Source organism: Leucoraja erinacea, chromosome 7 (genome assembly GCF_028641065.1).
Source record: "Leucoraja erinacea ecotype New England chromosome 7, Leri_hhj_1, whole genome shotgun sequence".
NCBI classification, from domain to species: domain Eukaryota; kingdom Metazoa; phylum Chordata; class Chondrichthyes; order Rajiformes; family Rajidae; genus Leucoraja; species Leucoraja erinaceus.
Window position 1 is genome coordinate 32,298,490 of NC_073383.1, and position 12,905 is coordinate 32,311,394.

A 12,905-nucleotide genomic window follows, 5' to 3' on the forward strand; every position below is an offset into this window, starting at 1 on the left:
AGCAGGGAAACAGGCCCTTCGGCCCAACGAGTCCACGCCGACCAACAATCCCCGTATACTAACACTATCCTTCACACACTAGGGACAATTTACAATTTTACCGAAGCCAATTAACCTACAAATCTGTACATCTTTGGGGCGTGGCAGGGAACCAGAGCACCGGGAGAAAACCCCCGCAGGTCACGGGGAGAATGTACAAACTCTGTACAGACAGCAACCGTAATCACGATCAAACCAGGGTCTGTGGTGCTGTGAGGCTGCAACTCTACTGCTGCACCACAGTGCCACCCTGACCCATTAAAAACACATTTTACTTTAATTAAAGAAATATTCAGCAGCCGATGCTGGCTTACCTATACCAATATTAGACAAGTGCTCAGCAATAGTCCAGACACCTTCATTAACACAATGGTTTCTCATTAGGAAGAGCTGACACACATCACGGGCCACAATGTCACTTGGTACCTCCAATGCACGGCTACTGCCATCTTCATTAAATACCTTAATTACCTGGAGATAGAAAGATCCAGTCACCAGCTCAAATTAAATTGTTGGCCATTATTATGCTATTTACCTATATCAATCGTATTGACAATCCCCAGTGACAAATCCTACAGCATTCTACCCAAGATAAATGATCAATAATAGATCTTAACACAAGTTTTAACAGAAAATAAGATATCTAAACACAACAGATAATCAGAGTAAAACTTGGCTTTTGAAGTAGCTGCCAGAGGGGGAGGTTGGGGCAGGTACTATAACAACAATTAAAATATTTGGACATGTACACGGATAGGAAAGGTTTAGAGGGATATGGGCCAAATGCAGGCAGGTGGGACTAGCGTGGATGGGGCACCTTGGTCAGCAAGGGCAAGTTGGGCCAAAGGGCCTGTTCATGTGCTGTATGACTCTATTAATCTATATAGGCTTCCTCAAAAATAATTTTGACTGCTTATGATATAATTGCCCTTTTCCAGGTCACAGCATGGAAGTTCACAACCCGGCACCTGTTAACATGGCTCAGAGGAAATCATTTTACAAAATCATCAATTTAATAAACAAACTTACTGAAAGGAAATCATTAAAGATTGATGCAAATAGTCCTATAAATGTATTCATTATGTTTTGCACACACACTCATTTAATTATCCAGACATCTATTACATTTGTTTTTGACAGGCAATGCAATATGCAAATCCAGTAGACTACAATCATATCTGTTTTAAGGCTTTTTTTGTCTACCTTTGTTTTAAGGCTGTTTTATTATTTATACATTGTGCCTATCTTGCAGTAAAAATAAGATTAATGGTATTTGAACAACTTCGTATTTGTTTAAAAAAATCTTTCCGAGCACATCTCTTTTAATGTTTGCCCATCTCATCTTAAAGCTATGTCCTCTATTTCTCGACATTTCTGCCCCGGGTGAAAGGTTCTGACTGTCTACCCTATCCTATGTATTCAATCTGTGCTTCAATAATCCACTTTATCGGTTAATATTTCTGTAGACAAAAGGGTGCTGATATACAAATCAACTAGAAATTTAAAAAAATTCCATCAATGTATCACACTTTTCAGTTATAATTTTGTGATCAATAAATTTCAAATTTAATAAAAGTATTTATGTTGCAGCAAATTTTGGACAATAAAACTGAGTGGGCATGAGATTATTTTAAAAAGAGAGTCAACGAGTTTAGAGAGTTTAATTGCCATATGTACTGACAACGGAACAATTAAATTGTTATTTGCAGCAACAGCACCACAGGCATGTAAACACAATAACACACAGATATAATAAACAAATCAATAAATAATTCACACCCGCAGTTTTCATCTTCAATTTATTTTTTGCAAAGTTTCAGACCACAAACCTTGCATTGTACTATTTATACATTTACATTCTCATTTATTATGTCTAAATGATAAGACCAAGGCACAACTGTACATCCCTAGAGGAGCAAAGGTCACCTGGCTCAGAGTCAGAGAGGCAGGGACACAGAGAGACACAGAGACACAGAGACACAGACACTATAACAGCATTTAGTTTAGTTTAGGGATACAGCATGGAAATAGACCCTTCGACCCACCGAGTCCATGCCGGCAGTCGATCACCCGAACACTAATTCTATCCGACACACTAGGGACAATTTGCAGAAGCAAACCTGCACGTCTTTGGAATGTGGGAGGAAACAGGAACACCCGGAGAAAACCCACGCTGTCACAGGGAGAATGTTCAAACTTGATACAGAGCGCCTGTAGTCAGGATCGAACCCAGGTCACTGTAGCTGTAAGGCAGCAACTCCACTGTTGCGCTATTATACAACACATTTAAAAGACGCTTAGATAGGTACATGAATAAGAACGGTTTAGAGGGATATGGACCAAGTGCAGGCAAATAAGACTAGCTTAGATGGGGCATCTTGGTTGGCATGGACGAGCTGGGCCGAAGGTACTGTTCAGTGTTGTGTACTGTACAGGATAACATGAAAAGCAAAGCTCATCATTGTACCTCAGTCATGGAGGCATGGAGACAGAGGGGCAGGGGGTTTGAAAGCACCCACCACCAGGCTCAGGAACAGCTTCTCCCCCTCTATTGTCACACTTCTAAACGGACCATCCATAAGCTAGTGCTAGGATACTGCCCGAATCACAGAATCAAAGTCTCGAATGCCTGGAAATGAAGAAGACTACAGAGACGGTGGTGGACACTGCCCAGTCCATCACGGGTACCGACCTGCCCAACATCAAAAAGATCTACAGGAGGCACTGCCTCAAAAAGGAGCCAGCATCATCAGAGACCCACACCACCCTGGCCACGCTCTCATCTCACTGCTACCATCGGGAAGAAGGTCCAGGAGCCTGAAAACCGTGACCTCCAGGTTCAAGAACAGCTTCTTACCAGCAACCATCAGGCTCTTGAACAGTGCACAACACTAACCACAACTACTGTGATATTCTATGGTCTGTGTCTTTGGTAGCAATACGGAATGTGACTTTGCATTATTGCGATTACCTACTACTATTACTGTTATTAATTTATTGTATTATTGATTATTATATATTTATTTGTGATTTATTGTGTTAATGGGCCTGGGTGTTTAAGTTGCCAAACCAGGTCATGATGCAGCCAGTCAGTGTGTTCTCTACTGTGTGCCTGTAGAAGTTCAATGGAATTTTCTTCAATATATTACATCCCTTCAATCTTCCAAGGAAGTAGCAGCGATGATGGGCTTTATTTGTGATTGCATCAATGTGCTGGGCCCAGGACAGGACTTCAGAATCGTGTACACCCGAGAACATAAACTTGTTGACTCTCCCCATCACCATCCCATAGATGCTTAGTTTAGTTTATTGTTGTCACGTGTACCGAGGTACAGTGAAGAGCTTTTGTTTGCGTGCTATCCAGTCAAAGAAAAGACTATACATGAATACAATCAAGTCATCCACAGTGAACAGATAAAGGACAAAGGCTACAACATTTGGGAAAGATGAAATCTGATAAAGTTTGGTTAAAGATAGTTCAAAGGTCTCTAATCACACTCTGGCTAGTAAACCCTTCAGATGTCTGACAACAGCTGGGAAGAAACCATCCCTGAACCTGATGGGTGGATCCCCAACAACCCCCTCCTTCAGAATATGTTTGCTGGATATTCCCCGTAATCTGGACTATACCAGAAGTTCAAAAAGTTTTTGATTGAAAATGCAGATGGATTTTCCTTTCATGAAAGTTGATAATGATGGGGAAACGTCATTGTTGAGAGTTTAGTCTGTTATTGTCACGTGTAACGAGGTACAGTGAAAAGCTTTTTTGTTGCATACCATCCACTCAGCAGAAAGGCTATACAAGATTATAAACAAACTCTCCACAGTGTTCAGATTCAGGATAAAGGGAATAACATTTAGTGCAGGATAAAGACTAGTAAAGTGCATTTAAAGATATACCAAGGGATTTCAGTAAGGTAGATGGGAGGTCAGGACCACTCTCTTGTTAGGGATAGGATGGTTCTTGCATATTTCCATTGGGCGGTTTACAACTCAGTGGTATGAACGTTGATGTCTCTAATTTCAAGTAACTCCAGCATATCCTCTGTCCCCATTACCCTCACCCTAAATGTCCTACAAGTTCCATTGTTCATGTCCTTGTATCCCTTTATTATTATCTCTTCGCCAGCCAACAATGGGCCATTGTGGGCTCCACCCTTCCTTAGTCAACGGTTGCCAGCCCTGCTTTGTTCGGGCCTTTTCCTAACTCCCGTTCCCAGTCTGAAGAAGGGTCCTGACCAAAATCGTCACCCATCCTTTTTTCTCCAGAGATGCTGCCTGACCCGTTGAGTTACTCCAGCACTTTATGACTGTCTTCAGTATAAACCAGTATCTGCAGTTTCTTTCCACACATAGGATGCTTCAGTTGCCTGATAACATCTCAGAACGTGGTGTTGCTATCACTGTCCAATAGGTGGTGTTAAACATTGCGATACCACCAAGTGAAGGAGATCGTGGAAGTGCAGGAAAATAGTAGACGGCCCCTCATGGCAACTGTTTGCACAGCCAGCCAATGCATTGCAGATGAGCGGAAGTGAAGCAACAGTTTTCAAACTACTAAATATTTAGAATAAATGTTTCCATAATTTAAGACCAGTATTTCTCCAATTTTCTCAGTCTTGGGAATCAAATGCATACAAAGTGGGCTTGAAGATAAAAACTCTTGATAGTCAGAGATTCATAGTCATACAGGAAGGAAACAGGCCCTTTGGCCCAACTTGCCCATGCCGACCAACATGCCCGGTCTACACTAGTCCCACCTGCCTGCGTTTGGTCCATTTCCCTCCAAACCTAACCTATCCATGTAGGTGTATTTTAAATGCTGCAATAGTGCCAAGATACTGGAAATGTGAAATAATTAGAGATAACTTTAGGAAACTCACTCTTTCTATCTGCATCAGGACTGAGGGGATTTTGCATGCTGCCGAATACCCTTATCAAACTTTTACAGGTTTACAGTAGAGAGCAAACTGAGAGGAACAAAGGAGATTACAGAGAGAGGTGACCACTGTCCGGTCCACCACGGGCACTGACCTCCCCACCATCGAAGGGATCTACAGAGAGTGGTAGACACTGCCCGGTCCATCACAGGTACTGACCTCCCCATCATCTAAGGGATCTACAGGAGGCACTGCCTCAAATAGGCAGCCATCATCATCAGAGACCCACGTCACTCTGGCCATGCTCTCATCTTGCTGCTACCACTGAGAAGAAGGTACGGGAGTCTGCAAACTGTGACCACCATGTTCAGTATTTTCCAAGTGCCTGGAATTACAAATCTTAGCATATAAAATATATTTATTTACCCAAAGTCTTGTGCCGGCATGAATGGGGGCTGCAAGAGCCACTCTACATCTGCTCCGAGTGTGTTAATCCATAAAAAGCTAGCGTTGGACAATTCAGCAGCAGTGCAGATGCTGGGACCACATTAATACATAAACCACCAAATTCAAATGATCTCTTGGGAGAGCCAAGCACAAAGTCCTTCTGACTACGGGTTCAACAAACTTCAGGCAGATCAGAAAACACAGCCCATTGTCTTTGCAATTGACAGTCGTACTCCAGTGCTCCATGTCTCCCATGGTTTGTTATGATTCAACACCGAAAATAATAAGATTAATTGGCAAGTCATAAAATACACACGTTCAATAATATGGTATTCTCAGTCAAGGTCTCTGTGGTAGAGCTGCTGCCTCACAGCTCCAGAGGCCCAGGTTCAATCCTGACTTCAGGTGTTGTCTGTGTGTGGAGTTTGCACGTTCTCCCTGAAACCACGTGGGTTTCCTCCGTGTGTTCCGGTTTCCTCCCACACTCCAAAGACATGATACATTGACATTTTTTTTTTCATTAATGATGTTATTTACAGAGTACTATGCTTATATATTCTGCTGTGCTGCTTCAGGTAGGAATTGTATTGTTCTGTCTGGGATGGATGACAAGAAAACTTTCTTGACACTTGACTCTTGACTAATTGTCCTCTGTAAATTGCCCCTGGTGTGTAGGGAGTGGATGAGAAAGTGGGATAACTTAAAACTAGTGTGAACAGGTTCACCTCCGAAGGGTCCAGACCTAAAACGTTACCTATCCATTTCCCCCAGGGATGCTGCCTGACCTGCTGAGTTACTCCAGCACTTTGTGTCTTTTTTGCTAAACCATCATCTGCAGTTCCTTGTTTCCACATCCTAATGTGAATGGGTGATCAATGGGTGGTGTGAACTTGATGGGCTGAACAGCCCGTTTCCATGCTGAAATTCTAAACTAATCTAAACATTATTTTCAACTCATGGAGTCAGTCATGGAGTCATGCAGCACTGAAACAGCACTGAAACATGCTCTTCTGGCCCACACCGACCAAGATGCCCCATCTACAAAGGTCCCACCTGCCTGCATTTGACCCATATCCCTCTAAACCTTACCCGTCCATGTCCCTGTCCAAATATCTTTTAAATGCTGTTATACTACCGACCTCAATCACCTTCTCTGGCAGCTCGTTCCATATACCCACCACCCTCTGTGCGAAGAAATTGCCCCTCTGATACCTATTAAATCTTGCCCCTCTCACCTTAAAATATTATAAATATTCACTACTGAATAAAATATCACAATGTGAACACAAATTACAGCATTTTTCAGTGTTCAAACAGTTAAGGAGTTGGTATAAGAGGTTGTAGCTGAATTAAACACTGGGGCTTGGAAATAGTTTAGAGAAAATAACAATCTCTGACACCCAAAAATTCTTACCCTTTTCTGCAGGACAAGTGGAGTGATTGCAGGTAAGGTCACTCTTCTTACAAACAAGTTCATCTCTGTTCCGTGGAGTGCATAGCCATTAAGCAATCACAAAACACCCATCCGTAGCACAGTGGTGAATACTCTTGACAAAATCGCTTGCAAGGCACAGAACACAAAATAGTTTGTCATCGCTCTGAGGCAACTAATCAAAGCACGGTTTTAAAGGATCATCAAATATCACCCAGCCTACGTGAATCAGACGCTGCTCAAAGCAATTAAAAGAAATGTGATCATCAGACAGGGCAGAACAGCAGCCAATCGCTGTCACTACAAAGCTCCTCCTTTGCCCTTGAAATCAAATTCTAAACTCTTTGTTTACACTTTTACGGCAACAAGAACACAAATTTCCTGTCTGCCAAAGAACATACTTCTAAAGTCTGAAGAAGGGTCTTGACCCGAAACATCACCCATTCCTTCCCTCCAGAGATACTGCCTGTCCCACTGAGTTACTCCAGCATTTCATGTCTGTCTTCGATTTAAACCAGCATCTGCAGTTTTCTCCTAAACATACTTTTAAATCTATTGTTAGTCAAGAAATTCCACTTTTAGTCCCTTCGAATCCTATATTATACTTGTGTCACTGTTTAAAATCAGGAAAACTTCCTCTGACAAAGAGACATGGAAACATAGAAAATAGATGCAGGAGTAGGCCATTTGGCCCTTCAAGCCAGCACCGCAATTCAATATGATCATGGCTGATCATCCAAAATCAGTACCCCATTCTGGCTTTTCCCCCATATCCCTTAATTCCCTTAGCCTAAAGAGCTAAATCTAACTCTCTCTTGGAAACATCTGGTGAATTGACCATCACTACCTTCTGTGGCAGAGAATTCCACAGATTCACCACATATAAGATTGTTAAGGGTTTGGACACGCTAGAGGCAGGAAACATGTTCCCGATGTTGGGGGAGTCCAGAACCAGGGGCCACAGTTTAAGAATAAGGAGTAAGCCATTTAGAACAGTGATGAGGAAACACTTTTTCTCACAGAGAGTTGTGAGTCTGTGGAATTCTCTGCCTCAGAGGACGATGGAGGCCAGTTCTCTGGATACTTTCAAGAGAGAGCCAGGTAGGGCTCTTAAAGATAGGGGATATGGGGAGAAGGCAGGAACGGGGTACTGATTGGGGATGATCAGCCATGATCACATTGAATGACGGTGCTGGCTCGAAGGGCCGAATGACCTACTCCTGCACCTATTGTGTATTGTCTATTGTCTATTGTCTCTGGGTGAAAATGTTTTTCCTCATCTGTCCTAAATGGCCTACCCCTTATTATTAAACTGTGGCCCCTGGTTCTGGACTCCCCCAACATCGGGAACATTTTTCCTGCATCTAGCCTGTCCAATCCTTTAAGAATTTTATATTTCTGAAAAATACCCTCTCATCCTTCCAAATTCCAGCGAATACAAGCCCAATCAACCCATTCTTTCATCATATGTCAGTCCCGCCATCCCTGAAATTAACCTGGTGAACCTACGCTGCACTCCCTCAATAGGAATAATGGCCTTCCTCAAATTAGGAGAACAAAATTGCACACAATACTCCAGGTGCAGTTTCACCAGGGCCCTGTACAACTGCAGTAGGACCTCCTTGCTCCTAAACTCAAATCCACTCACAATGAAGGCCAACATGCCATTAGCATTCTTCACTGCCTGCTGTATCTGCATGCTTACTTTCAGTGACTGATGTACAAGGACACCCAGGTCTCGTTCCAAATCCCCTTCTCCTAATCTGACACCATTCAGATAATAATCTGCCTTCCAGTTCTTGCCGCCAAAGTGGATAACCTCACATTTATCTACACTATACTGCATCTGCCATGCATCTGCCCACTCACCCAACCTATCGAAGTCACCCTGCAGCCTCATAGCATCCTCCTTGCAGCTCCCACTGCCACCCAACTTTGTGTCATCCGCAAACTTGGAGATGTTACATTTAATTCCCTCATCTAAATCGTTAATATATATTGTAAATAACTGGGGTCCTGAGCCTTGCGGAATCCCACTAATCACTGCCTGCCATTCTGAAAAGGACTTGTTAATTCCTACTCTTTGCTTTCTGATTGCCAACTAGTTCTCTATCCATGTCAATGCCCTACCCCAATACAAAATAATTTTGCACACTGATCTCTTGCCAAAAGCTTTTTGAACCTTGTCAAAGGCTTTTTGAAATTCCACATAGACCACATCCATTGGCTCTCCCTTATCCATGCAACATCTTAACAATTGATTGACATTATTGTGCACCCTAGTTATTCAGCAAGTTTACATGATGTAATACACAGCAATGTTCAAAGCTGCAAAGCAAGTGAAGATTTTCAAAGCAAAACATCAGTTTATAATAAAGATAAACACAAAGTGCTGGAGTAACTCTGTGGGTCAAGCAGCATCTCTGGAGAACACAGCGCGGAAAAAGGCCATTTGGCCCATTGAGTCCGCGCCAACCAACCATCACCCTGTACACTAACACTATCCTACACTCTAGGGGAAGCTACAATTTTTACCGAAGCCAATTGGTGACGTCATCGAGTGTGGCTGCCTCGCCTGCAGCTGTCTGTCCTTTAATTATTTTTGTTATTTTTAGTCTGTTTTAAAGTTTGTTTTTGGAGGTCTTTTAGTCTTTTTTTATGTGGGGGTAGGGGGGGAAGGAGGAAACTGTTTTTCTTAGTCACTTCCTGGTCGAGGATGCGACTATTCTCCGGGCCGCATCTTCGCCCCCTCCTCTCGGCCTATCATCTAGATTGGCGCAGCCTTTCCTGCTGGAGACCGGCCAGAGCTTCAGCTTCATCAGCGGCGCAGCACTGGATTCCATCGCGGAGCAAGCTACGCCTTACCGGGAATTGCCGTGTTGGCGGTCCGGAGTGCTGGGACTGTCGACTTTGAACACCGTGGAGCTGTGGTCAGCGGAGCTTCCAGCCACGGGCAGCACTGGCTTTCCAGCCGCTGGAGCCGCTGACTTTGACATCGTGGAGCCTGGGATCTCTCGCCGAGGTCACTTGCGTTGAATCTCCACCCAGGTTGGCCTGTGGACCTCGGAAGCCGCGAGGAAGCGGCTGATTTGGAGGCTCCGGGCCGCTGCGAGTGTTCTTCTGTTCGAGGCCTGAAACATCGGGCCATCGTTGTGGCGACTGCGGAGGCCTCAATAGGCCCCGAGCACGGGTCAACAGAGGAAGAGGACTGAACTTTGGTGCCTTCCCTCACAGTGGGAAATGTTGATTCCGCTGTGAGGGGATGTTTTTTATGTTTTATGTTAAATTCTAAAGTGTTGTGTTTATCTCATTTGTGTGCTGCATGGTAACTCAAATATCACTGCACCAATTGGTGTATGTGACAATAAATATCCTTTGTCCTTTGACCAACAAACTGCTGCATCTTTGGAATGTGGGAGGAAATCGAATCTCCCAGAGAAAACCCGAGCAGTCACAGGGAGTATGTACAAACTCTGTACAGACAGCCTCCATAGCTAGGATTGACCCGTGGTCCCTGGCACTGCAAGGCAGCAACTCTACCCCTGCGCCACCGTGCTGCCCTGATGTTTCAGGTCGAGACCCTTCTTCAGACTATTTCAAACTTCAAACTCCTTCTCCTAAGTCTGAAGAAGGGTCCCAACCTGAAACATCACCTACCCTTTTTCTCCAGAGATGTCGCCTGGCCCACTGACTTACTCCAGCACTATGTGTCTATCTTTGGTATAAACCAGCATCCGCATTCCTTTGTGTCTACAGAGCAGTTTTCAACATCTTGTTGAGTTACCAAACCAAAGTAGCCGAATGTACACTGTTTTGTAACTGCCTTTTAATTTTCCTTGATGATCATTGATGATTTAATGTTGGGAGTAATTTGAGAGCATTTGTTATTGGTTTGGTCCATGTTGGACCTGCAGGGAGATGTTTAAAGACCAGCTGATTCAGGCTCAGGACCAGCATGTATCAATAAGGAGGAGGGGCAAGGATGGCAAGGTAGGGGAACTTTGGATGACCAAAGAGGTTGTAAATGTGGTCAAAAAGAAAAATGGAGTGCACACAAGGTTCAGGAAGATTAAACAGACAGGGTCTTAGAGGAACATAAATGAAGTGGAAAATAACCCAAGAAGGGACAAAAGTAATTGTAAAAAAAAGTGTGATTGTCAAGAGTCAAAAGTGTTTAATTGTCATATGTCCTGAAAAGGAACAATGAAATTCATACTTGCAGCAGCACAACAGACATGTAAACATTGTACTCTGCAAACACCAAACTAGTTCAGTATATATGCAAACAGTAATAGTGCAAACAAACAACAACAGTGCATTAAAGAATAACCCAAGGCATAGTGATGCAGCGGGTAGAGCCATTACCTCACAGCGCCAGAGACTAGGATTTGATCCTGACCTCAGTTGCTGTTTATGTGGAGTTTGTACTTTCTAACTGTGTGGGCTTCCTCCAGCTTCCTCCCACATCTCAAAGACCTGCAGGTTTGTAGGTTAATTGGCCCTCTGTATATACCCTCTAGCGTGTAGAGCATGGATGTGAAATTGGAATAACATAGAAATAGTGTGCTCGGGAGATCGATGGTTGGCATGGACTCGGTGGGCCGAAGGGCCTGTTTCCATGCTGTATCTCTATAACTAAAACTAAAAAGGATGCAATCCAACAATTATTTTATCTAAAATCAATGAAATATGAAAATGTTCCTGAAAGTAAAACCTTAAAGAACAATCTTGAGTAATGCCATCACAATAATTAACATTTGGCAATCAACTACTGCGCACATTGTTCCAGAATTGGTTTAAAGATGCACTTAATGTTCTACCAAGACTTGCAGGCTGCAGATGGGAAAATTCAAGCTGACGAGTTCCAGACATATTCGTATGTGAGAGAAACACAGCACTCTTCATTTCTGTTTTTGCTTTTATACATGAATGAATGCTCGGTTCTTCCATAATGAACATAGGTGCCTGGATTAAGGGGTGTTAGCTACAAGGAGAGGTTGGACAAACTTGGATTGTTTTCACTGTAACGTCAGAGGTTGAGGGGAGACTTGATAGAAGTGTACACAATTATGAGAGGCATAGTAAGGGTAGACAGTCATAATCCTTTTCCCAGGGTGGGAGTATGAAATACTAGAGGGCTTAGCTTTAAGGTGATGGGGGGCAAAGTTTAAAGAAGATGTACGGGGCAAGATTATTTACACAGAGGATGGTGAGTGCCTGGAACATGCTGTCAGCGGTGGTGGTTAAAGCAGATGTGTTAGTAGCATTTAAAAGACTTTTGAATAAGCATCCGGATTTGCCAACTTACCAACTTCCACAGATCCACTATAGAAAGCATACTATCGGGTTGCATCACATAGAAAATAGGTGCAGGAAGAGGCCATTCGGCTCTTCGCGCCAGCACCACATCTTGGTTCAGGAACAGCTCTGCCCAAGACCACAATAAATTTCAATGAGTTGTGTATGTATGGAGTTAAAGTCACCCATTGCAACAACTTAGTTGCTTTTAAATGTTTCCATAATCTGTCTACATCCCTGTTCCTCCATCTTCCACTGGCTATTGGGTGGTTTGGAGCATAACTCCATTAGAGTACTTGCACCTTTCTTATTTCTTAGCTCTATCCATATCATCTCAGTGAATGAACCCACCAAAAATGTCCACATGTCTGTTTATGAATTCAATGACAAGTTACTGATAAACTCCAACTCAGTCCTAAAGGGATGGGCACGGTGATAAGGCTGGTCTTGTATAGTACATGGTTAGTATCATGCACGCTGGGGTGAAAAACGCTGAGCAGCTTATAAACAGCTCAAGCACTTTGACATTCATGAACAGTCAAAACCAATGAACCGAAAATCAAATTGCTAAAATATTTGTAATTGTTTGTGTTTTTAAGTAAACCCAATTAATTCAAAGGAATGTTTGTCTTCCAATGTGTAGGAAGGAACTGCAGATGCTGGTTTAGACCGAAGATAGACACTAAAGTGCCAGAGTAACTCAGTGGGTCAGGCAGCATCTCTGGAGAAAAAGGAATAGGTGACGTTTTCGGGTCGGGAGCGTTCTTCAGACTGAAAGTAGGGGTGAGGAGGTGAAGAGCTGGAGGCAA

At 43.2% G+C, this 12,905-nt stretch overlaps 1 protein-coding gene across 1 annotated transcript in view; it reads right to left on the minus strand.

Moving 5' to 3' along the window:
* Positions 1-7,046, minus strand: part of LOC129698839 (growth factor receptor-bound protein 14-like) — a 32,174-nt gene extending 25,128 nt beyond the window's left edge. The window contains exons 1-2 of the mRNA XM_055638157.1: positions 6,781-7,046; positions 354-510 (exon numbers count right to left, since the gene is read on the minus strand). Of these exons, the coding sequence (XP_055494132.1) occupies positions 354-510; positions 6,781-6,843 (220 nt within the window). The 5' untranslated portion in view covers positions 6,844-7,046. The remainder of the gene's footprint in view (positions 1-353; positions 511-6,780) is intronic.
* Between the last annotated feature and the right edge of the window lie 5,859 nt (positions 7,047-12,905).